General features: G+C 40.6%; 1 protein-coding gene and 1 long non-coding RNA gene across 3 annotated transcripts; one reads left to right on the top strand and one right to left on the bottom strand.

Moving 5' to 3' along the window:
- Window positions 1-522: 522 nt before the first annotated feature.
- Window positions 523-25,836, bottom strand: stxbp4 (syntaxin binding protein 4). The gene is given in 20 exon segments (XM_029456777.1): window positions 523-2,108; window positions 2,265-2,401; window positions 5,981-6,030; window positions 7,102-7,218; window positions 8,946-9,119; window positions 10,733-10,798; window positions 11,073-11,175; window positions 12,931-13,018; window positions 13,564-13,660; window positions 14,332-14,378; window positions 15,411-15,492; window positions 16,072-16,258; window positions 16,975-17,081; window positions 17,292-17,424; window positions 17,736-17,889; window positions 19,806-19,891; window positions 24,552-24,626; window positions 24,716-24,785; window positions 24,987-25,082; window positions 25,714-25,836. Coding segments are annotated over 20 exon segments (1,950 nt in total). The 5' UTR covers window positions 25,781-25,836; the 3' UTR covers window positions 523-2,094.
- Window positions 20,896-26,518, top strand: LOC115024912 (uncharacterized). 2 transcript variants are annotated; one of them, XR_003834161.1, is made up of 4 exons: window positions 20,896-22,069; window positions 24,512-24,668; window positions 24,971-25,102; window positions 25,671-26,518. It is a non-coding gene; the product is annotated as an uncharacterized LOC115024912 (long non-coding RNA). The 2 variants fall into 2 exon arrangements; XR_003834162.1 differs by lacking the exon at window positions 20,896-22,069 and adding an exon at window positions 22,597-23,053.

Here is a 26,518-nt window from a genome sequence, read left to right as displayed (position 1 = left end):
GCATGTACGTATCGTGTACGTATCGTGTACGTAGCATGTGTGTAGCGTGTATCTAGCGTGTGTGTAGCATGTGTGTAGCATGTATGTAACATCTACGTATCGTGTACGTAGCGTGTGTGTAGCGTGTGTGTAGCGTGTATGTAGCGTGTGTGTAGCGTGTATGTAGCTTGTGTGTAGGATGTGTGTAGCGTGTAAGTAGCGTGTTTGTAGCGTGTGTGTAGCGTGTTTGTAGTGTGTTTGTAGCGTGTAAGTAGCGTGTTTGTAGTGTGTGTAGCGTGTATGTAGCGTGTGTGTAGCGTGTAAGTAGCGTGTTTGTAGCGTGTGTGTAGCGTGTGTGTAGCATGTAAGTAGCGTGTACAGCTCAGCCGTACAGGTATTTTCAGTGAAAAGTTACGAGGTGTTGAGAATTGGCTGAACAGATTTCCCTGAACATCGATCCGTGCTAACATTCACAGACGAGCCTTACGTAGGAGACGAGCACGTGTGAAAGGGACCAAGAAGAAGTTACGATATGTAGAAAGCTTGTTTCAGAATATTTACTCAGAAAAGATAAAGGACAAACAGCAAATAACTCCTAACATGATGAAAGTGTCTAAAGCGTCCAATCAGCTGGTGTGAGAGCACGATGGCTGCTTTACCGTCTGCCTTCATCCTTCATGACCTCGTGTTTGGAGATCAGTGAGGTTTTTAAGGATCGTATTGTTTGATGCTTCTAGTCTTTGATTTCTTGGCTAATCTAATGCACAGATACGAGCGTCCAGCCTCTCAGACACAAAGCTAAACATTGATAACAAGTGAGACAGACAGGAAGCTACAGAACGTTATTTTCTAACTGTAATAACTCGATCTGGAACGTGAACTACAGTAAATGGCAACAATATGATGTTGTGAAGTTTCATCTTATATTGTTTGTTAAATGAAGATATTTATTGATGCTAAACAGACAGAGGTTGGGAGACTTCTGAAGAGCTACACCAACGTTTTGGGAGTTTTGTCCATTGCTCACTTTAGTCACAATCTGACGAGTGTTTTGGCGCTGTCTCTGGGATTCTAATCAATGCTAAGAACTGAAAACTGCATTATCTGACTGAATAGGTCATGCCTTTGCCATAGTAGGCAAAAAGATATCACGACAGGGAAAGTTAGATATCGTCATTCTGCATAATAATTAGCCATGTGCTTCGTTTTATTTGCAGGGAAAGCTGTACTTTCGGCCCAATGGGTGCTTTAGGGCCGTCCGAACATAGCATAACATAACATAACATAACATGACATGACATGACGTGACGTGACGTAACATAACATGATATAACATAACATAACACGACATAACATGACGGGCTGACGGACAAATAGGCTTTCGTTCTAATGGGACTTTATTCGTCTATTGGGGTTTCAGAATGATGAGCCGATGGCACAATTTCATGGTTTAATTTAAGGGTTGGCTAGTTGCAGCTTGTCAGTCACAATAGCTCTCTAAGCTAGTTAGCTTGTTATCTCTGTCGCATATGAGACAATAAGATTCATAACCATCGACTGAAAACTGTCCACAAACACTAAGAAGTCACGTCTTTCATTTTGTGTCTCAGGTCAAAACTAGGAAGGTGGTTGATTTTGGTCAACAGCGTGAATCACTTAACATCCTGCAGCCTCAGAGGAGGCGGCCACACAGTTCTGGTGCCATCACTCATCATGTAATGTTGTGACCAATGGGCAAAACCTCTAAACGTTAACGTCGTGCATCTCAGTGAAGCCACTTGCAGAAACTTATCGTCTCTCAAAAGATGAACTCATTGTTTCCAGCTTCAGTTTGAATGACGAGCGTAAAAAGAAAAGAAGTTTCATTCTAAAAGCAAATTACAAATTTATATGCATTTCTTTTCCATTTGTTTCAGGTTAAAACTCTGGAATAAAACCATAATTTTGGTCAGAAAATGTGCATTGATAAATGTGCAAACAGTTTTTCATGCAGAGTTAAGCCATGAGTCCATTGCTAGCAGGTACTGAGGAGATGAGGAGTTGTCAGGGAACAGAGTTTGGGTTGGCGGTTGATGTCCTGCAGACGTCTCAGCGTCGTGCTGACAGTCGGATCCTCTAGAAGGTCAGCACTGCAACGGGGAGGACAGTTAACTCACAGCAGCAGGTAGGCAGGATCACTTTGGTTTCAGCTTCATCCGGTGGGAGTTGCATGCAGGGCAGCACAGTTAGAGAGGAAGGAGGACATGCAGACCTGCATGCGTGGAGGCAGAGCAGAGATCACTTACAGTCAACCTCCAGGATGGCTCTGACCGTCCTTGTGAGCTCCTTCGCTTCCTGGGCGAGCGTGGCCGCCGTCCACGGACTCTTCTTGTAGCGGGGAGGGAGGCTTTGCGACGACGCTCCGACTTTAACGTCTCCGGAGCTGCAAAATAAGAGAAAGATGAGTTCAAAACTACTTCTATGACGTCAAACAACTACAGATGGAGACATAATGCAAGTCAATGGACCTGCTTTCCCCAGCAACTAAACTGCATCCTCAATAACCATTGTCTGTCTGTCTGTCTGTCTGTCTGTTGGCCAGAAACCATGATGTCTCCGTGAGGAGCTGTACAGTGCGGACATGTTGTCCAATAGAGAGGACAGCTTGGCTGTCATTCTCCTGTCTCCCACAACCTCCATAGTGTCCAGCGTGCTCCCCAGGACAGAGCTAGCCTTCTTCACCAGTCTGTTCAGTCTCTTCCTGCCAGCAGCCGAGATGCTGCTGCCCCAGCAGACCACTCCATAACAAATAACAGATGCCACCAGTCAAAGAAGGTCTTAAGGAGCCCCCTGCACTCCAAAAGACCTCAGTCTCCTGTCCCTTCTTGAACAGAACAGCAGAGTTATCTGACCAGTCCAGTTTATTGTTCAGGTGAACACCCAGGTACTTGTAAGATTTTACAATCTCAATGTCCGTACCCAGGACATTCACTGGTGTTGGAGGGGAATGATGGGGCCTCCTGAAGTCCACCACCAGCTCCCTGGTCTTCCGTGCGTTGAGCAGGAGGTGGTTCCTCTAGCACCAGAGGGCAAAGTCCTGTGTCAGCTCTCTGTACTCCTTGTCATCCCCATCAGAGATGAGGCCGACAATAGCAGAGTCGTCACAGAACTTCTGCAGGTGACACTTTGCTGTATTGTGGGTGAAGTCTGCAGTGTAGAGGGTGAAGAGAAACGGTGCCCGAACCGTTCCTTGGGGGGCCCCCGTGCTGCAGACAATCATGTCCAAGTGCCACTCCCGGGTCCTCACGTACTGTGGACGGTTGGTGAGATAGTCCAGAATACAGCTGGTGAGGTGATGATCCACCCCCGAGCGCTCCAGCTGAATGGTGTTGAAGGCACTGGAGAAATCAAAGAACATGATTCTCACAGAGCCCCCAGCCTTCTCCAGGTGAGAGAGAGATCTCTGCATCACGTAGATGACAGCATCATCCACCCCGAGGTTGGTAGGTGAACTGAAGTGGGTCCATCGATGGTCTCACAAGCGGTCTGGCTTCTTGTACCCAGAGATGCTTTTCAGGCCTCTCCAGACACCGCTGACATTCCTCTACTGCAGCTGCTCCTCCATCTTCTTCCTGTAGGTGTCCTTTCCCTTCCTGATCTTCCATCTCAGCTCCCTCTGAAGAACCCTCAGCTCTTCCTTGTCACCTGACCTAAAGGCCCTCTTTTTGTCTTTGAGGAGAGCCTTTATCTCAGGATTCATCCATGGTTTGTTGTTTGAGAAACATCATACAGGCCTGGTAGGTACGACGTTATCCACATACATCCGTTATACAGTCTGTGAGGCTGTTAATGTCATCCCCATGACAGTCCGTGAAGACATTCCATGCAGTGGACAAAACAGTCTTGTAGGGCCTCCTCAGACTCTGCAGACCATCTCTTCACCTGTGCGTGTGGCCACTGGCTGTTTGCATACAAGGGGTTTGTACACAGGCAGGAGGTGTACCAGGTTGTGGTCTGATCTACCCAAGGGAGGGAGCAGTGATGAGCTGTATGCCTCCTTGGTGTTGGCATACAGTACGTCCAGTGTTGTATTGTCTCTGGTGGGGCAGGTGACATATTGCTTGAATGTGGGCAGAGTGGTGGAAAGAGAGGCAGATAATATGGCCCCATGCTAACAGCCAGTAGCTCAATGTCCCCACTGCCAACTTTCTCTTTAATAGTGATGTGCCCAGAGTTACACCGTCTATCGTTCACAAACACAGCCAGCCTTTCTCTTTTCCTCTTACCACTCTCTTTCGTGCCGTCTGCCCGTATCAGATGAAAACCGTCCAATGTGGCATTAGTGTCCGGTATTAGCTCGGTTAGCCAAGTCTCTGAATACCATGATGCTACACTCCCTGACCACCAAAACCAAATATTTTGCCTTTACATAAATAAATAAATGTTATTGTGTGTTGAGCTGCCGAGAACATAGAAACTGACTTTTCTAAAACATTGTTCCACGTGTTCACAAGAGGCGCTGCTGGTTTAGTGATTTGGCGGAGCGACTAAAAGCTTTAATAATCCTTCATGTGACTTTGACCTGATGAATAAACTCACACCAGCAGTTGTTTGAGTGACCGAGCGAGATACAAAACACTTTCTAAAGCTGCTGAGCTGACCATCACCATGGTTTCAGCTGTTAGTCCGTTCACGCCCTGTAAACACAGATCTCCTTCTTCTTCTCCTTCTTCTCCTTCTCCTCCTTCTTCTCCTTCTTCTGCTTCTCCTTCTTCTTCTTCTCCTTCTTCTTATTCTTCTTCTTCTTCTCCTTCTTCGTCTTCTTCTCCTTCTTCTTATTCTTCTCCTTCTTCGTCGTCTTCTTCTTCTTCTTCTTCTTCTTCTTCTTCTTCTTCTTCTTCTTCTTCTTCTCCTTCTTCGTCTTCTTCGTCTTCTTCTTCTTCTTCTTCTTCTTCGTCTTCGTTTTCGTCTTCTTCTTCTTCTTCACCCTCGGATGTTTGTTTTCTTCTGCCAGCTGCGATAGAAACATCATCAACACTCACTGGCCTCTCCGGACAACGAGCGGCTGTATTCACACGGATCTATCAGACACTTTGTCCTCTGTGAGCTGGATAAAGCTCTGCGGTAATGTTAATTAATAAGTTCAGGCTTACGGTGCTCGTGTGAAACAGACCAAAGAAAGATTATAAAGGAAAGAAAGGACGCAGAGAACAAGACTGAAGAGAAAGAGAAAAGGTTCAAGAGGTGAAGGAAAGAATGAGAAGTAAAGGAGGACGTGAAGTTTCTCTTCTTCTGTGGTTCACTGTCACATTTTGTAACGCCGCTGCGGGCGGTCATAAACAAGACGTAACTGCAGCCCTACATGGGCTGAAGTGGGCCAAGCTGGACCACCAAGTGTGTGTGTGTGTGTGTGTGTGTGTGTGTGTGTGTGTGTGTGTGACCTCGACATCACCGTTGGAGTCACATAATGAGACCTCCTGCAGAGAGCAGAGCCCATTAGCCCCATTCAGACACACACACGCACACACACACACACACACACACACACACACACACACACACACACACAATAATGGGTAAATCTAGTGTTGGAAGCAGGTTTAACGTTAGTTGTTTTAAAAAGAAAATGTAAGATGATGAATCCAGAGAAGAACCTCAAAGCTCTTCGTCAGAATGAAGTCTGAGCAGATCGTCCAAAACATGATCCCATTATAAACAAACTGTAAGAAGTTAAATGTATTTTGTGTGCAAAGCAAAAGTATTTATATTGTTGTTCAGTGTGAATCCACTGTGTACACAATCATTCTCACACACACAGCACACTGTGTTCTACTGCAAACACACTATTACATGTACAGTACACAACAAGTAGAACACACCCACACACACACACACACACTACATAAGTACACAACTGTGGCTGCACACGCATGGAAACAGAAGAAATACAGCTTCAAACACGGAAACTAGCTTACAAATATATGTATGTATACAGCGATATAACACACACACACACACACACCTGTAGCTCTTAGTTGGTCCGTGACTGTCAATCAGGAACTCTTGGACGTTCTGCAGGCAAACAAACAAAAATAAGTTTCTTATTGTTTAATTTCTTCTGATATTTTCAGTTTTTTTGAGAAATGTGAGATTTGAAAAAACATTTAGCAAACACATAAATTATATATTGAAGAGAAATGACATACAACACTTTACAACACAGCACTTCCTGGTGTATGATGCAGTGATACACCGTCAGCTGAATCTTCTCCCGCATCCTGCACTAATCCGCTCTTTTCATCGCATCGCAGGTGCTCCATCTGTCGTCAGTCCCGTCAGTTTGTCCCGGGGCAGTTTCATTTCATTCACACATTTAGATACTTCCTCAAATATGTATTTTCCCGTAGTTGTGTCATGCATTGCTTTAATTACCAAAACCGGCAGGCCAGTTATGATCGACATATGATATTTTCTCGCGGGTCGGATATACTTGCTTGGAGTTTGACACCCGTGCAGTAAACACTGAAACGTGCACATAAATGAGATAAATAACGTAAGTGTTTAGTTTATTTAATAAAAGAGCACGTGTTCAATGCAATGCAACTCAAGGGGACTCGGAGACGTGTTAAACTTAAAAATGCACGCATAAAGTTGCATTCAATTTGATTAAATATATGGCTCTCAAGGAAATACATTAAAAAATATTTGGCTTTTATGGCTCTCCCAGCCAAAAAGGTTCCCGACCCCTGGAATAGATGCAAAGAATTTCTCTTCAAAATATAATTGATGTGTTCGCAAAATCTTTAATCTTTCTGTAAAATATCAAACGCACATATTTCAGCTAAAGCCAACATCTTTTAGGTCGAAGAAAATAAATAAGTTAGATTTGTTTCAGTCTGTCTTTAGTTAGACAGGTCCGTCTGAGCCCTTCGGTACTAAAGATCAGTTGTTGTTTAAACGAAGAAGCAGGATGATATAGTTCATTTGTTGGGGACTATTTTCATCGACGGATTAATCCACATTTGGTGCTCGAGTGAGACAACAACGCAGAAGATTTATCAGCTTTACTTCATTCATGTGTTCATCTGCAGTCATGTGAGTCTGAACTTCAGGGTTTGATGGCATTAAAAGTTTCTTCTCTACCTCCACAAAACTCAGCAGTTTCCCCGTCGACAGCTCGAAGCCCTTTTTGGTCGCTTCACTCTTCCGTAGTTGACACTCGAGGATGGCCACTCTCTTCTTCAGCTCCTCCGCGTCGTCCTAGGATGGAAACAAAGGAAAAATTAGATTCTTTGTACTTTGTACTCGGCTGTCTAACGTTGTAATGAAGTCATGACAGTAACATGTGGAAGTTTTAGGCTGTTGGTTAAACAAGACGAGACATTTGTAGAGAGACTGACATGTTCCCTCCCCTTAGTAAAGATAACAGCTTTTATGACCATTGGACAGATTATTCATTAACGCCATCGCCCCCTATTGGACAATTTCAAAAGCATTTTGGGAACACGTTGCAACGGCCTGATTAAAAATATCCACCAAGTTTGTACGTTTGGACAAACTGTCATCGACTTAATGCCAAACGTACATCAGGCACATGTTGGTGCATTTTATTGGGCGATTTTCAAAATAACAACGTCGTTGTGAAACATATCCTGCAAGTGTTATAATGATTGGACATATTATATTATTATTACATAATATAGGTAATAAAAATACAAATACTTTTGTGGTTTATAGTCGGACTTGTGTTATGCAGCATCCATCTTCTATTTGTAGCGCCCTCTAGTGGTCGATTTGAATGAAACTTCAGGGCTGTGTTCCACTTACTCATTTAAACATATCCTGATGATTGATTGACTCAATGTTTGTGGAGTTATGTCCATTGAAGATTGCATTGAAATGTTTGTAGCTTACGTGTCGAAGTTATTACTTCAGTGTACTAAGTTCAACACATTGACCTTTGATTATAGCGCCCCCATCAGGCTGATTGGGTTCATATTGGTTGAGCAGCGTTTGCAGACAACTTCCAATCATCAGTGAAGGTTTCATGTGTCTGCGATGAACGAGCTCACAGGAATGTGCACAAACATTCAAGAAAAGAGATTAATAATAATACAGTCGCACTAAAACAAAAGATAACCAGGAAGTGACGTCAGCTGTCTGTAATAAAACATGCACACACACATATACATGTGTGTATATATATATCTATATATATATATCTATATCTATATATATATATATATATAGATATATATACACACGCTAGAGGAAATTGAGTACTTATGACTGTGCACATAATATGTGACAGTGTCAGAAAAAGGCTGAGTCAGCACTTTGTTTTCACCGACTCAGAATATTTCCAGCTTCTCTGCAGATCAGCTGACCTGCAGGTTGCCGGCCAGATCTCTATAAAAATAACCCGACAGAGGGAGAGGCGACGTCAGAGAGGGAAGAAGCTCGGTCACTGAATGAGACGGAGCGGAAACACTGACCCAGATTCACCGCTGACAGGGGGGGGGGGGGGGTGGAATCACTGCCAACATCTCATCCGGCTGTACAAGCAAATAAAATACTCTGTAAAGAAACTTGAGGACGTTACAAAACATTATTCGATATAACTTGTAAAGAGTCGGCACTTCCTTTGGTGATGATTTACATCAGAGATGTTTCATAAATACTTTAGTTTGAACACAAGAGGGAGCTTTTATAAGAGAATGTAAACGTGTTGCCAGACGAGCGACTTTCTGTTTCTTTAGTTTTCTGTTTGTACGGCTGTGTTTACAGACTCTCCGCTTCCTATTCTTGTAATGTGGATGTGAGTAATCGGCCAGTTTGACTGCTAGCATTATTTTAATAATCGTTAATCGTGAATGAGAGAAAAGTTATTTAATTTTGGAACATGTGGTCATTTGTAAATATGATTCACAGTTTTGACTTCTGCAAACCAACTGAAGACTAAACGTCTTGTTTGTGTCGCTGGTCACCTTATTGACCGGTTGCTCCACCCTCAGAGTCTTGAGCTCGGCAATCTCGGCCTCCAGCAGGTGGATCACCTCCTCGTAGTCCATCTCCATCCCCCTCGCCTGCTTCTGAGCCTCCTCCGCCAGCTGGATCCGAGTCCTCAGAGTGCGACTCTCCTCCGCACCGAGTTTTACTTCCTGAAGAAGGAGATTCATCATCACAACTCAACTAGTGAACAGATTACTCAGCGGAGTATCAGTGCAACACAAACAGCATTCTGCGATATGTTTAGGTTCAGTTTATTTTAAGATCCTGGTTTGAGTTAAAATACACAAACAGCCAAACACGTCTACAAAAATGACCGTAAAACTATTTCTATTCGGGTTTCTCCAGATTACAGTCGCAGTTTTGAATACGTGGTTAATATTGTACATTTGAAGAAAACCAAAACACAAAGTGCTCGTTATGTTTAGAGGAAACATCATGGTTTGGATAAGTACGTTTGTTACGTTGTTTAAATAACGAACGTAAAATAAAACGTTGACTTTTGGGCTCCTGGTGAAAGTTCTGTTTGTGTGGCGGTTTATATTCCACCACGAGCGAAACACAAAGACGTTAACGTTCATTTTAGTTTTAGTAAAGTTGTCGTGCGAGCAAAAAAGGTGGCAAAGATTTTGGCGGCCAACAGTCTCTCTGTCGACAGTCACATGCAACATAAGTATGTGATGCACGCAGTGTGTGTACAACGAACCAAACTGAGACCTATGTTTAAGTAACTCTTCTAATCACGAAGTATAATATTATAAGTATTCTCTAAAGTCTACGAAACAACGTGTAAAGGGTTTCGAGCGTTGAGTGGATTGTGCAGCTGCAGGAGGTTTGAGCTCCCAGGATGAGTCCATGCTGTTGTCCCGCTCCAGCTGCTCTGCAGGTGCAACGATCTCCAGCTCTAATGAGGGAGGTCAGCCCCCCCTCCAGCTTCTGCAGAAGAGACTTAATAACACAGACTTCAGCCAGTAAAATGTCGCCCGAATGCATTTGAGGTTATTCTGAGAAGTGCATGAAGAAAAACCTCTGAGAACAACAAGCAACATGAAGCTCATAAGATCTACGACATGTTCTGCACCGACGCTGGAGTGTCTGATATATCCACAGTAAAGATGCAATAAAGATTTGTATCCTCGCCTTGTATTATATATATAACTTATAACGATGCACCTGGATGTGTTCAGGTGAAGCAGCCCCGACTTACTTCATATACAAGTGAGTCACATATTAAAGCGACAGTAACGTGTTTAAACACTATTTATGATGCGAAACTAAGCTATTAAAATAATAACACGTAGCCGTAGCTAACAGGTTAGCCCGATATGTGCCGCACTGTGAATTAGCACAGGTTAGCGAGCTCGTTCATGCGTGAGAGTTCACCTGCTGGAGGTGTGCAGAGCTTCACCTGCTAGAGGTGTGCAGAGCTTCACCTGCTAGAGGTGTGCAGAGCTTCACCTGCTGGAGGTGTGCAGAGCTTCACCTGCTAGAGGTGTGCAGAGCTTCACCTGCTAGAGGTGTGCAGAGCTTCACCTGCTAGAGGTGTGCAGAGCTTCACCTGCTAGAGGTGTGCAGAGCTTCACCTGCTGGAGGTGTGCAGAGCTTCACCTGCTAGAGGTGTGCAGAGCTTCAGCTGCTGGAGGTGTGCAGAGCTTCACCTGCTAGAGGTGTGCAGAGCTTCACCTGCTGGAGGTGTGCAGACTATGAATGTAAAAGAGAGGTGGTGCAGGTTGGGGGGGAGGGGGGGGAGGGGGGGGGAGCTCACCTGTCGGACTTTATTGAGCTCCTCGTCCATCTGGTGGTGAACTCTCTGAGACTCGACCAGCTGCTCCTGCAGACGAGTCGGAGCAAACAGGAAATCAACAGGAAGTAAACAAACAAGAAAAAATGGCATCACGGGAGGGGGGGGGGGGGTCTTGATCTGAAGCTTCCTGAACAAACATAATGATTATTATTATATTAATATTAAGTCCCAGGAAGGTTTACAAACTAAAGTCTTCTCTTTAGTGTTTAATGTTTCGAGGGGTAACTCCCCTGTGTGTGTGTGTGTGTGTGTGTGTGTGTGTGTGTGTGTGTGTGTGTGTGTGTGTGTGTGTGTGTGTTACCTGCAGCCTCTTGATCTCCCTCAGAGCCTCGATGTGTTCCTTCCTCAGCCTCTCCATCTCCTCCAGATCCTCCGAGTCGGACAGAGACGGCTGTCAGTCAGTCAGAGTACATTTATTACATAAAGTTAATATATATATACGTTTATATATATATATATATATATATATATATATATATATATATATATATGTAAACATATATATATATATGTTTATATATATATGTTTATATATTAAAAACCCTGTAATAACATTGTACACTTGCTCAAATATGAACAATGCAAGTGTTTAGAATGAAAGATCAAGAATATATTCCAGATGTACAAAGGGTTTAAGAATAAAGAGAACAGATGTGTTAAAGTATAAACAAACATTCTTCTTTGAGTTCTTTTAATAAAGTTGATTTGAGTAGCGTCTGTATTTAACGTCTGTACCTCACCACCACATGTTTCACGTGTTTTAAATCAAATGGAAGAAGAATCCGGATTAAACATTTAATACCTACATTAAATAAATTCTATATGAAACATTATTTAGCTTGTTTCCTACAGTCCCCAGTTTAAATCCCATTAAAGTTAGTCCGTCTCTCAATGCCGTCTGACTTCCTGTCTGTGGCTCCGAGACTGTTGGTTCCTACCGAAGATGTAAAACTTTAAAACACTAAGTTTTAGTTTCATCTGTAATTTCCTGAAACAGCTGCCGGCTGGAGTTTTTATAACAAACAGGAGGACGTCGTGCTTTTGTTGGGGACTATTTTCAGCGGCGGATGAATCCACATTTGGTGTGTTCGGTGTATGTGGAGTCAAAATAAAGTACAGTGTGTGAGTTGATGTTTTTCAGAATAAGAGCATGCAGAGTAGTTTCTCTCGGGCTGTGATTGATTTCCCTGTGACCCCGTGCTGACGGGACGCATCACACACCAACCGATCGATGTCGCAGCGTCCTCGGCGATTCGACTCCAAGCGGCTACCAGCACATCAGCTGATCACTTCCTGCCATGTGCATCTGTACACTACACACTCTTCCTCATCCTCATCACAACACTCCCACTTTAAACTGCTCGTCCACTTTTAATTCAGACATACTGCACATATTGTTCCACAGTATTTTGTCAAAAATATATTTTATTTTATTTTTGGGATATTTAAGTTTCTTTTACACATTTGATTTTATTTTATAATATTTTTTATAATTTATTTATACTTATTTTCCCTTTTTAATTCCTCTCTGTGTTTATGTTTATGCACTAATACACACAAGCAAATGTTCATTATTTTTGTTTTATTTTTCTAAATGATGTTTTAGTTTTAGGGTGAGGATGTAGAGTTGTGTGTCATCAGCATAGCAATGGAACGATATTCCATGCCGGTCGACGACCAAGGCGGGACATGTAGAAGGTGAAACGGGCAGGGCCGAGGACAGATCCTTGAGGGACACCTCAGATGACAGAGTGTGTTTGGTGACGCTCAGTCCTCATTAAGTCTCAATAAGTTGTAGACGTTCTTGGCTTCTGCAACATTTATTATTCTTTATCGGGATTTAATGCAGTTTGTGTGAAAATAAAGAAATAATGATTTAATATTTTATTAGTTATATTTATATCAGAGTTAAACTGTAGTATTAATATAGTCTAATAGTCTAATATAATAATATATATAATATAATATAATCTATCCTCACGCACAAGTTTAATATGGTCTCTAAGTGCTAGCTTGCCATTATATTATTTAAACAGCACTTTATAAATGCTTTCTATATTTTAGTGGAGTTAAATAATTAAATAAATGTAGTAAAGTAGATTTATAATATTTTCTCTTATTGACAATATGACATGCAGTTCGTACCTGTGTGTTGGGGGGGGGGCTCCAACAAGCTGCACAGATCCTCAGACGTGAAGCTGACGGACAGCTGAGGCTGGAACAGCTCCCGGACCTGGCTCTCAAAGTCTGCATACAAGTACACACGAGTACACACAATATAATATATTATATATTATATATTATATATAATATAGTATATATAATCTATAATATACAGTAAATATATTATATATAATATATAATACATAGTATATATTATATTATATTATATAATATATAAAATATTATGTATACTATATAGTATATTATATATAATATATAATATACTATATATAATATATAATACATAATATATACTATATTATATATACTATATAATATATTATGTATACGATATATAATATATAATATATAATATATAATATATAATATAACGGATGCAGAACCTTCGTCTCTTTATGAATCCATGCCTCTGATATTCAATATAAATAATATAAATAATATAAATGTTATTTGTTTGCTGCCGGACGTTCAGGAGCTGAACACACAAACACTGAACAACATGAAGTTTCACTGGATGCAGGAGAAAAAGAGGTTAAAGCTCAACAATAAATATGTAGTTATTAATTTAAGAGTTTAACATTTTAAATATTACGACTCGCTGACTTTACCTGTGAAGGCCACCGTCCCCGCGGGATCAGCTCGCAGTCTGCAGCGCAGCGCCTGCTGCTGAGCGTCTGTCGGCTTCAGCCCGAGCACATCCAGAGCCTGCACACACACACACACACACACACACACACACACACACATCAATACACACAGTGGTGACATTGACAAAGTGTCACTCGTCTCTCTGAGTTGTAAAGTTAATATTTTATTTCAGTTCATAAATCAGAAAATAATTTTTACTAACAAGCATCAGATTTATAGAAACAAGGACAACGATCTGAATATAAACACACAGCTGCTGAGGAATTAGCATTTTATAATATTAATATAATAATAATATTATAACCTGCCGAAACATATTATATTTTAATATTATTAACAACTATATAATTATAATCTTTGGATTATACAAACACTCCTTTATCTCCACACTCTTAACCTCAAGATGGACCGCTGTGACTTGGAAATAACCCTAACCCTAACCCTAACACTTTCGCCACAAAATGAGAATCTCTCCCGAAACATCCTTCTATTGTTTAAAAGTGTTTTATTATTATTTTATTTTTACTCAAATGGAAAACATCCCATGTTCTATTCATGTGTCGATAATTAAAGCTGGGAAGATGGATCAATCTGTACACGTATGTATGACCTAAATAAAGAGTACAAATGTCAATATATATATAATATATACACACACACACACACACACACACACACACACACACACACACACACACACACACACACACACACACACACACACACACCTGCTGCAGTCTCTCCAGTTTGAGGCGACACTTCCTGTGCGCTGGTTCTGCAGAGAAACAATTTGTACAGTAAATCAAAGCAACACGTTTCAGAACTTTGGCTACAGAAATGAATGAAAAACAAATTAATCAAACGATAAATTCAGTGTCACTATGAGGCTCAACGCGTTTTTATATTAAAAATAAGCATTAATAAGTCTTAATATGAATGAACACAGAAGGGAATATGTCTCATTGTGTATTTTTACTTCAACCTGTATCTCTTATCATCGAGGCCTTCTGTTTTTTTAAAAAGATTTTGATATCGATTATATATATTATAATGTATATATAAATATTTATTTATATATAATATATATATTTATATATATATATATATATATATATATATATATAACTAAATGTATATAAATATATATTTATATTATTATACTCTCCCTCTCTTATTATATCCCTCTATCTATAGCTTTACGATCTATCCCTTCTCTCTATCTCATCTCTTATTCCCTCTCATTCCCTACTCCCCTCCCTCCCTCCTCTATCTTCTTTCTCTCTCTCTTCTCTTCTTCTGTCTCCCTCTTCTCTGTCCATCTTCTTTCTCTCTCTCCCCTGTCTCTCCCTCTCTCTGTATCTCTCTTCTCCCCCTCCTCCTCTCCTCTCTCTTTCTCCCTCCCTCCCTGTCTGTTTCTCTCCTCCTCCCTCTCTCTGTCTCTCTCCCCCTCCTCCTTTCTCTCTGTCCCTCTCTCTCTCCCTCTCTCTTCTCCTCTTCTCTTCTTCGCCTCTCTCTGCTCTCGCTCTTCTCCTCTCTTCTCTTCTTCTGTTCTCTCTCCCTCTCTCTTCTAGATAAATAAATAGGGATATAAAATATATATTTCATATCATACATAATAATAAATATATATTTATAAATCTATATTATTATATTATTAGTATGTATAAATATATAATAAATATAATATATATATAAATATAGATATTATATTATTATGTATATATAAATATATATTATATATAAATAAATATTTTATATCTATCATATTTTTATATTAAACGTCAACATTCATTAGACACTAACATACCAGGGTTTGTCTCAGCGCTGCTGTCGCTCTCTGGTGGGGAGGAGACTCGTGTCGGCTCGGAGCGGGCTGCAGACACTCGGACCTGCAAACATATTAATAACAGTGTGTGTGTGTGTGTGTGTGTGATTACAGAAGGCTCTTGTGTAACATTTATTAATTAATAAGAAAATACGAAAACATTTATTCTAATAAAATGCTTTTTAGTTTTAGTTTTATTATTTTTAGTCATGCATCAAAATTAATAAATATAATTTTTTATGAATAAAGATTGTAGTAAAACTACTTTTTATTCTTTTTTTTCTTCATCAGCGCTGCTGTTACTATTTCATGCAAGAAAAGCTTGTTTACAAACATATTTAATAACTAAATGAAGAGTAGTTTATATAAGTTTTTATATGTATATATATATTGCACCAAAACTTATATAAACTACTCTTCATTTAGTGAAATGATATATATAATATATATATATATGTATATATATATATATACATATATATTTATATATGTATATAAATATTTATATATACATAATAATATAATATATATATATATATTATATATATATATAAATATAATAATAAATATATAATATATATTATATATATATATATATATATAATATATATATTATGACACTGGTGTGTTTGACACAGCTCACCTGGCTGACGTTGACCGCCGGCAGAGTCTCACAGGCCGGGTTTCTGCTGGAGGTGATCTTGGTGACCACGGCAGGCGGTGGAGGCACCGGAGCCCTCGTCTGCAGGGAGATGGGGCTGTGGGGCCCGCTGCTGGAGCTGGAGGACGACTTCTGCCGGATGAAGGCGATTTCCACCGTGGGGTCCGGTCTGCAACACCGGACAGGAAGTCTTTTAAAATGTGATGAATAAAGTAAAAAACAAGAATATTGGTTTCCCTTGAATTAAGACCGACTTTCTGCCACAAATATATAACAGAAAACGAAAAAAAAGTAATAATAACTCAAATTTATATAAAATATTGAACTAAGTATCAAAACATTTAAAATGTTAATTGTATTGTTCAATGTCATTTTGGGGTCTCTGTGTTAAATCAATAATAAAAGCTTGATAATAAAAGTTTGAGCAGAGGTGCATCATGGGAGTTTGGTATGTTGGTGCAGCAGAGGTGCATCATGGGAGTTTGGTATGTTGGTGCAGCAGAGGTGCATCATGGGAGTTTGGTATGTTGGTGCAGCAGAGGTGCATCATGGGAGTTTGGTATGGTGGTGCAGCAGAGGTGCATCATGGGAGTTTGGTATGGTGGTGCAGCAGAGGTGCATCATGGGAGTTTGGTATGATGGTGAAGCAGAGGTGCATCATGGGAGTTTGGTATGTTGGTGCAGCAGAGGTGCATCATGGGAGTTTGGTGTGGTGGTAATACATCTTTGCCTCTCTAAGAGGAGCACTTTAACTTAGTTTGGTGACTTTACTTTACACACAAAGCTGCCGTCACATTTATTCTCGTGGCATCTTATCTGACAGCCGAACTATGTTTTTGGTTCTTTTGCATCTGGAACAATGTGTAACATCTCCAGGACTTGGACCTGAGCTTGGTGCGTGTCAGGATGCTCCGCGCCTCCTCGTACGTCACGCCAATCAGTGACTCTTTGTTGATGGACACCAGCTGATCTCCAACCTGCAGCCGGCCGTCCTGAAACACAGAAACGTTCAGATCCTGGAGACGCTGGGACACGTGGAGGAAAGGTTTTCAGGTGACTTCTGTTTGGTGCACATTATGGCTTTCATAGTAAAAGTGAAGAATCTTTTGAAGAATATTTACTAACACAGTGACCTTTTCAATAAAGCTTTGTTTGAATGTTTTCATCCAATAAAAAGCTAAAGACAACATGAGCACGCTGACCTTGTGGGAGTCTCCTCCAGGCACGATTTCCTGAATGAACACCATTGGTCCTTCAGCGTGGTTAGCTCCGCCCTTGATGACGAGCCCGAGGCCGGTTCCCTTGGAAACGCAAATCAACTGAATGCCGCTGTCGCTGCGGAGACGAGAGGACGACACTGAGCACGATTCAAACAACGTTTCTGCACAAATACAATTTAACAATTCAGATAATCAGAAGTGCTCCCCAGAGAGAAACTACATGTTTATTTACCTGTTTGTGTTTTTAACTGAGAGGAGCAACAATATGTTATGACCATCGTTTGAAATATGAAAACATTATTAGTTTATTTTATATTTGTATTATTTGTTTTTCACTTTAAACTTTAACACAGTTTCAGATTCGCTGCAGATCCATAAGAACAGAGAAGTTATTTTTAAAAGGAATAAACACAATGTGAGTCCTACCTGAAGGCGTGCGGAGGCGTGTGCACGGTGTAGGGGGGGTTGGTGGTGTAAGGGGGGGCGTGGGTGTAAGCGGTGACCCCCTCTTTAGGACTGAGGAGCTGGGGGCTCTCCGATCTGGAGGATGAGGAGGAGGAGGCCGTGTCCGTCAACTTCCCTGAGCAGACACCAGAGAAGAAGAACACAAAGGAGAGAAGAAGAACGAGGGAAATAGAAAGAGTGGGAGGGAGACGTTGGGAGAGAAAAATGAGAATTTAATAATATTAATAATCATAAAAATGTCTTACTGTGACGTGAAACTAAAAGTCAGAATAAAATGGTGCCAGTGTTTTATATAACAATCTGTGGGACACACAATACTTTTAGACCTGAGAGTGAGGACATTTATACAAAGTGAGGACATTTATACAAAGTGAGGACATTTATACAAAGTGAGGACATTTATACAAAGTGAGGACATTTATACAAAGTGTGGACTTTTATACAAAGTGAGGACGTTTATACAAAGTGAGGACATTTATACAAAGTGTGGACATTTATACAAAGTGAGGACTTTTATACAAAGTGAGGACGTTTATACAAAGTGAGGACATTTATACAAAATGTGGACATTTATACAAAGTGTGGACATTTATACAAAGTGAGGACTTTTATACAAAGTGAGGACATTTATACAAAATGTGGACATTTATACAAAGTGTGGACATTTATACAAAGTGAGGACTTTTATACAAAGTGAGGACATTTATACAAAGTGAGGACATTTATACAAAGTGAGGACATTTATACAAAGTGAGGACATTTATACAAAGTGTGGACTTTTATACAAAGTGAGGACGTTTATACAAAATGTGGACATTTATACAAAGTGAGGACTTTTATACAAAGTGAGGACATTTATACAAAGTGAGGACGTTTATACAAAGTGAGGACATTTATACAAAATGTGGACATTTATACAAAGTGAGGACTTTTATACAAAGTGAGGACATTTATACAAAGTGAGGACGTTTATACAAAGTGTGGACATTTATACAAAGTGTGGACATTTATACAAAGTGTGGACTTTTATACAAAGTGAGGACATTTATACAAAGTGAGGACATTTATACAAAGTGAGGACGTTTATACAAAGTGTGGACATTTATACAAAGTGTGGACTTTTATACAAAGTGAGGACATTTATACAAAGTGTGGACGTTTATACAAAGTGTGGACATTTATACAAAGTGTGGACGTTTATACAAAGTGTGGACTTTTATACAAAGTGAGGACATTTATACAAAGTGAGGACGTTTATACAAAGTGAGGACATTTATACAAAATGTGGACATTTATACAAAGTGAGGACGTTTATACAAAGTGAGGACGTTTATACAAAGTGAGGACATTTATACAAAGTGTGGACTTTTATACAAAGTGAGGACATTTATACAAAGTGAGGACGTTTATACAAAGTGAGGACGTTTATACAAAGTGTGGACTTTTATACAAAGTGTGGATGTTTATACAAAGTGAGGACGTTTATACAAAGTGTGGACATTTATACAAAGTGAGGACGTTTATACAAAGTGAGGACATTTATACAAAGTGAGGACATTTATACAAAGTGAGGACGTTTATACAAAGTGTGGACATTTATACAAAGTGAGGACATTTATACAAAGTGAGGACATTTATACAAAGTGAGGACATTTATACAAAGTGAGGACATTTATACAAAGTGAGGACATTTATACAAAGTGTGGACGTTTATACAAAGTGAGGACATTTATACAAAGTGAGGACGTTTATACAAAGTGAGGACATTTATACAAAGTGTGGACATTTATACAAAGTGAGGACATTTATACAAAGTGAGGACATTTATACAAAGTGAGGACATTTATACAAAGTGAGGACGTTTATACAAAGTGAGGACGTTTATACAAAGTGTGGACGTTTTGTCCAGTCCTCTTCTTCCAGATGTTAAGAATCAGGACTCTTCGGTTTAAGGTCAGAATCAGGTTTTGGGTTTTATTAAATGTATAAAGTGTGTGTAGAAGTGTAGAAGTGTGTGTGCAGGTGTTTTACCTGTGCAGAGCTGAGTCGGAGAGATTTGTCCCGACGATGTGAAATTATTGGAGCCGTACTTTTCCATCAGCTCAGCGAACTCCCTCCTGAGACACAAACAACGATTATTACATTTGTAGAACTTCCGTATTAAAATCCTGCCTTTTAACTGCAGTAAAGGTCTATATGTTTTCAAACTACATTACTAAATAAATAACAGTTTTAGAGATCTGTATGTCATCAACCTTAATGTTTAAACATATACTGAGTCAAGATCAGCCTAATATATCAAATAATTTCTCCGTCTTTCTTTTATTTCCTTCATCAACTAAAAAATATATAAAATCTGTGAAACTGAATATTTTATTTTGCACACGTGATGTTTTATATCAGTGGGAAGAGCAGGAATCTGTGAGTGTTTGTCTCCCTCACGTGGACGCTGAGGAAACTCCGTGTTAGCGCTTTAAACAGGAAGTGCACCAACTAAACGTTCAGAGGTCAGAGGTCACCAACGCTCAGACAAACAACTGTTTTACATTCTGCTTCTGGTGGCACAGATTACTCTGCAATGTAGTTACTAAACACAAATACAATGTTTTGGTAATAAGTAACATAATTACATGGATTTCAAAATGAAATGTAATCTTGTAAACATTTGGCAAATTTCCTTTTTTTTATGCAAATAAAATGCATTTAGCATATTCAGCATTTACAGTTGTTCAAATCAAATTAACTTTATACAAAAACAAACCACAGTTCTGTGTTTGTTCTGCAACACGAGGGACCGTTCATGACGTAACACCATGAAAATCTTAAAGACGTAATCAAAAATATAATCATGAAATAATGTAATCTGTCTGACTGTAGTTATTTACTCCACAACGTCCTGCAGGTTCTGCATTCTGTGACGGCCTCAGAGGTGGCTGTCCTGTTCTTCCCAGGCTGTGTGCTTCACCTGTGTTTCAGGAGGTTGATTGGTGGAGCTGAGACCTCGTCATGTCCTCGTCACTGATTCAGCACACCTGAGCAGGCTGGGCTCAGGCTATAAAGAGACCTGCAAGATCTTCTCTGGCCTGCTATTTGTATTGTGCTTGTGCTTGTGTATAATGTACTTAAATTAAATTAAACCATATAGAAAAGTTACTTGATTATGTGGTCTCCCTCCTTGTCACCTCCTCTCGAGCCAGGTTGTGACAAATGGGGGCTCGTCCAAAATTTGTTTGCTGAGTTGTCTAATACTGAGTAGAAGACTGTTAGCATTTAGCTATTAGGTAAAGTCTCTGGCTTGCCTTTAGAGGAGGAGGAGAGTATTAGATTTGGGAGGCCTCAGTCTATAATTTTGTTGTGATTAAGAGCAGTTTGTCTGTCTAGGCATAGGTTGGTGAATGTTTTCCTGAGCTGCTATTGGGGAGTTGAGGGCTGGTAAATAATTTGGAACCCTTATTCCTGTTAGGCATAAGCAATGTGACACACTGGCTGTCTCTATTGATCTTTTTTATTTTTGTTTGTTATTTTTGTGCAGTAAGTGGTTAGAGCATTGCTCGGGGCACTTCTAGGACTGTCTAGGTGATTTTCAGCATGCTGGAAGTTAACCGGGTTGCTGGTTTTTGTGCTTAATCCATCCCGCCGCAATCCTGCATGAAGACTAGGGTTGAGTGAGTTCTCATGAAAAGATAAAAATTAAAACGTGTATGTAAAAGGTGAGAAGAGAGGGCATTTGGGAGTTAAGAAAAAGTACCGTCACATTTTACGTTACTGCTTTTGGCCTTGTCTTAAGCGTGATGTGGCAGCTTACATTAAGACTTGCCATACATGTCAGGTAACGGGTAAACCAAATCAGTCTAAGCCTGCCCCACTTGATCCAATCCCTGCAGTGGACCACCCATTTGAACACTTGATCATAGACTGTGTTGGGCCTTTGCCAAAGGCTGAGTATCTGTTGATCTGTAAATCTTGAGTTCTCGGATTCCTCTTCCTCAGAAGCATGTCCCGTTTTGACTGGTACAGTGGCGCAGTCAGCATTTAGTGGGGGGGAAGCAGTGATGATGCTTTACGGCGGGGGCGTTTGAAGAACTCTGACTTCAGAAGTTGGATATTTTGTTGGCTCACTTGATTGTGGCAAAGCATTCAGAGTTGGTGGAACTGATGAGAAGTTATCATCCCTATTTTCGGACACTCCTTCAAAAACAAATCTTATTGATCATGATATTGACGTGAGCGACGGAAAACCAATTTGTCAACGACAACTGGACATCCGCCATATTAAGGGCAAAGATAATGTTATGGTAGGTGCCTTGTCCCGTGCGCCGTTGTAACCCTTCGCAACTGTACCCTGTACTTAACTAACATGGTTCTACATTGTCCTCTGCAGCTTGTGTTTCCCTTCCTCTTAAATTGCTCCTCGGCGTCAAGGTTGCTGAGGTTGGAGTTGCTGAGTCTGGAGAGGGAAGAGTGTTAAGTTGTGTTTGGTGGGGGTTTTTTTTAGGCCAAGCACCTTATTTTTTTTTTAATAATGTATGGTTAGTTGTTTATAGGATAATGCCCATTGTTTAAAGTCCAGGGTAGGAACCCTGTCTTTGGGGGGGGGGGGGAAAGAGTGTGACGGCCTCAGAGGTGGCTGTCCTGTCCTTCCCAGGCTGTGTGCTTCACCTGCGTTTCAGGAGGTTGATTGGTGGAGCTGAGACCTCGTCATGTCCTCGTCACTGATTCAGCACACCTGAGCAGGCTGGGCTCAGGCTATAAAGAGACCTGCAAGATCTTCTCTGTCTCTTCCCTCTGGCCTGCTGCCTGCTGTTTGTATTGTGCTTGTGCTTTGTGGATCATTTACTTAAATTAAACCATATAGAAAAGTTATTTGATTGTGTGGTCTCCCTCCTTGTCTCCTCCCCTCGAGCCAGGTTGTGACACATAACATGGAGGATAGTTTGTTGACCTCCTGCAGCTAACATGTGCTAACTGTACCGTTAGCTACGGCTAAGCATTGTTACTTTGATAGCTTGGTATTGTATGTTTATACAATACCAAGCGTCTGAGTTTCAGCTAAGAAGAAACAAGAACAACTTGAAGTGAAGAGGAAACTTCTCAGGTCCTTTCATGGTCCTCTATACCCGACGTTACAAAATGTCCAAATCAATCCATCTGTTGTGAGAGGAAGCTTCTTTATTTCATTAACTCAAGCAAAGCAACAAGGTTGTTGTTGTGAGCAGCTGCAGTCTCACTCTGTGAGCTGATTGGTTAAAGGACGTGTGATGCAGTCGCAGCTAATTAAGGTAAAAACAGAAGGATGTGTTAAGAATTTGTTCATTTTGAAGGTACAGTGTTTACGTTAACGTGCCCCCGCAGGTGTTGGACCAGGACTGTAGAAACTCATCAGTGACCGTCTGCCAATCGCAGCTCAGTTCTAACACGACCGGCAGCGTCCTGAACTCAACACGCATCAAGTCGTTTGAGACGCCACGTTTGTTTTCCTCCCTTGAACCTGCAGACAGAAGCAGGATCTCATCCCGACGTCCTCGCTGTGAGCCACAGCAGTGGAGGTCGAGCTTTGAGGGGAAACCTGACGTGTCGGCACAAAGCTGCTTTCACACACAGACTCGCTGCTGTGTTATATAATAATATAAGACTCGTCTCTGTGCCGGGGGGGAGGGGGGGCGACCTTTCCTCTGCAGTCACAACAACATGGTCGCTTCATATCAACAGCAGCTTCATCCTGCTGCTCACATCTGCTCTTTTTACAACATTACTACATTTTCCTTAATTGTTGTGCATGTTCCTGCATTTCTTCCAAATGTTCCTATATTTTCTTAATGTTCTCATTTTTCTTATATATTTTTTTCTTGTAGTCTCCGATGGTTGTTTGGCACGGAGCTGTGATCCACATCCCGAATGTATATCAATCTGCAGCTTTTAATTTATGTCCAGTGCCAACGTTTAGTCATGTCCCCACTTTCCAAAAACGTCTCCACTAAGAGTGTCCGTTAAGTGTGGAAGTCCTGAGGATGCTGAAGTCAGATGTTGAGTTTTCTTTGGACTCAAACTTCAGATTTAAAAGATTAATGTTGATGTTTCGGACGTTCGTGTTGAATAAAAAACAATGCAAAACCTAAATCTAAGTGATGACTTCTAACAGTGAACGGCTGCAGCGTCTCTGCTCGTGGACAGACAGCAGAGCGTCCTAGTTGTGTCACTGCGCGTTTGTCTCCGGCTGACGGGGAGAGACAGGAGACAGCAGAGTGCAGCTCACCTCAGTTTACAGCGAGGACGCATCAAAACATCGACCTGGTAATAAAAACCAGTCTGTCCTCTGGACATCAGCTGGTGTCTTAAACCCGGACGCTTCTCACACACATGCTTGAGGATTATTCTGAAATCACTGTGTTGAGAAGAAAGATGTTGGTGAGCAGGAGCTCAGAGTCCATGAAGGAGAAACTCATCAGACGATTACGCTTTATTTATATTTAGTGTATTTTATTCTTGGCTTATTTATTTCTCTTTAACGATGTCACAACGTGTTTCTTCTGCACTCTGTCTTAATGTTTATAACTCTTGTTGTAAAGCACTTTGAATATAAAGCGTGTGTGTGTGTGTGTGTGTGTGTGTGTGTGTGTGTGTGTGTGTGTGAGGACGCAGCACGAGGAAGAATCCACAGGACGGTGCGGACACGAGCATTATTTTTCACTTCCGTTATAATTGTGAGAATCGCTGAAGTGTTTGATCATATTACACAGAAACATGCGGACAAGGGCAGAAGAGTGAATAAAGTCTCACCTGGATTCATCGTCCCTGGCGATCAGCAGAGACATGTGATTAGAGAGCGAGGCCGTCCTCAGGTTCTCCACCGCCCTATCAGGACACAGGACGGTGACGTCACCAGCTGGTGTGCAGGTGAACACGCACACACAACACACTCGCCACACAACGTGTGAACTCACCTCTCATTGGTCACACCCATCAGACTGATGTTATTGACATCCAAAATCAGGTCACCTGCCTTAAGCCGACCTGAAAATAATTATAATAATGATAATATTAATAATGCAAATAATTATAATGAGAATAATATTACTAACAATAATGATGATTAGAATAATTTAAAAAATGATAATACTATTAATAACAACTATGATAATAAAAATATAAATAATAGTGATAATGATGATGATATTAATAATAGTAACTTTCCCCAGTGCAAACTACACCCACCGTCCAGAGCTGCCAGCCCACCGGCGATCACTCGCTTGATGTAGATGCCAAACTCTTCTCCGGTCAGATCTCTGTAACCTCCAATTATCTTCACACCTGATCACACACCAGCTCAGGTCAGTCAGGGAAACATATCATCAGTAAACCTCCTTCAGAGGTAGAGCTGCGACTCTTTGGGATGTTTATTATCGTTTTATCTGCAGAATATTTTCTTAGATTAATGGTTTGGTCTATAAAATGTCAGAATAGTGAAAAATGTTCATCTCAGTCTAAGTTTTGGCACTTTAATATAAAACAGAGAAAAGCAGCAGATCTGCATATTTGAGGCTGGAAACATTTCTTTAACGATTAATCGGTCATCAGCTGAAGGTACGAGATACTGGGTTCAGAAATAATGTAAATGTGTAATACACGTAAAACAATAAATATAAAATACGATAATTAACAAATATAAAATCTAGGTATGAACACAAGTGTCTTTGTACGTTTTGGGAATACATATACATACTTGTTTTCTTTGTTTATGTGACATGTTTTCATATTTGTATTTGAGTTGTATAAGTTCACGTTCATAATTTGATATAAAACAGAGAAAAGCAGCAAATCTCCACATTTGAGAGGCTGAAATCTGCATTTAAAGACATTCTTGCATGAACTTTAACGATTGTTTTTCTGTCGCTGCAGCTCTACTCAGAGGTCATAAAGGTCGGGGGGGGGGGGTGCTCACCGAGTCCCTTCTTGCAGTCGCAGAACTCCAGCCTCTGTACGCCTCGGTTGATGCCATGCGGGCCCATGATGGTCCTGCAACAAGCAAAGACACAGCAGATTCAGAAACGTCCTCCTCCTCCCCGTCCTCCGCTCGGCTGCACAAAATAATCAAATCATCGCAGGATTGTGTCATTTCCTCCCTCCTCCAATCCAAACCAATGAAATCTGTCGCCTCTTAAAAGGGGACCGCGGTTGAAACCATGCAGTGACCTCGATGTCAAGAAGCCCCAACAAACAAGGGATTATAAATAATCAAAGGAGCATTACAAAGCAGTTATTAATCCCCGACAGTCCCTGGTGCTGCTGCCTGCTGGTCCGGTCCCGAGGCTCAGCGCACCGTCACGGCAGAGCTAGTTTCAGACGCTTACGTGTCAAAGGGTTTCTGCAGAGACAGCATTTATTGTCATGGATAGACTTTACTACGCAGGGCAGGGACCAGAGATTTTTTTGGGGAGAGTTTAATTCCCCCCCTCCCTTACAACAAATACGAATTTTTATTAATGCAATTTTATTGTTTTTGCACTATTTTTTTATTAGGATATTTTGCAAATTATAATTGACTTTCACTAAATGAAGATAACAGCAAATGTAAATCATAAAATGTTTTTTATTTGTATCATGCTGAGAAAACTGGGTTGACTACGTAACGCCCCACAGAACAGATTTTATTTTTGCTCATTCTTTTGTCAATTCTCAATGTTGTTTTATAAAGAAATCTTTGTTTGTCACAAATCTTGAAATAGGGCATGTATGCATTAAATATT

This window comes from Cottoperca gobio, chromosome 19 (genome assembly GCF_900634415.1).
Source record: "Cottoperca gobio chromosome 19, fCotGob3.1, whole genome shotgun sequence".
NCBI classification, from domain to species: domain Eukaryota; kingdom Metazoa; phylum Chordata; class Actinopteri; order Perciformes; family Bovichtidae; genus Cottoperca; species Cottoperca gobio.
The sequence above is the reverse complement of the archived record's forward strand: the minus strand, read 5'-3'. Positions and strand labels throughout refer to the sequence as shown.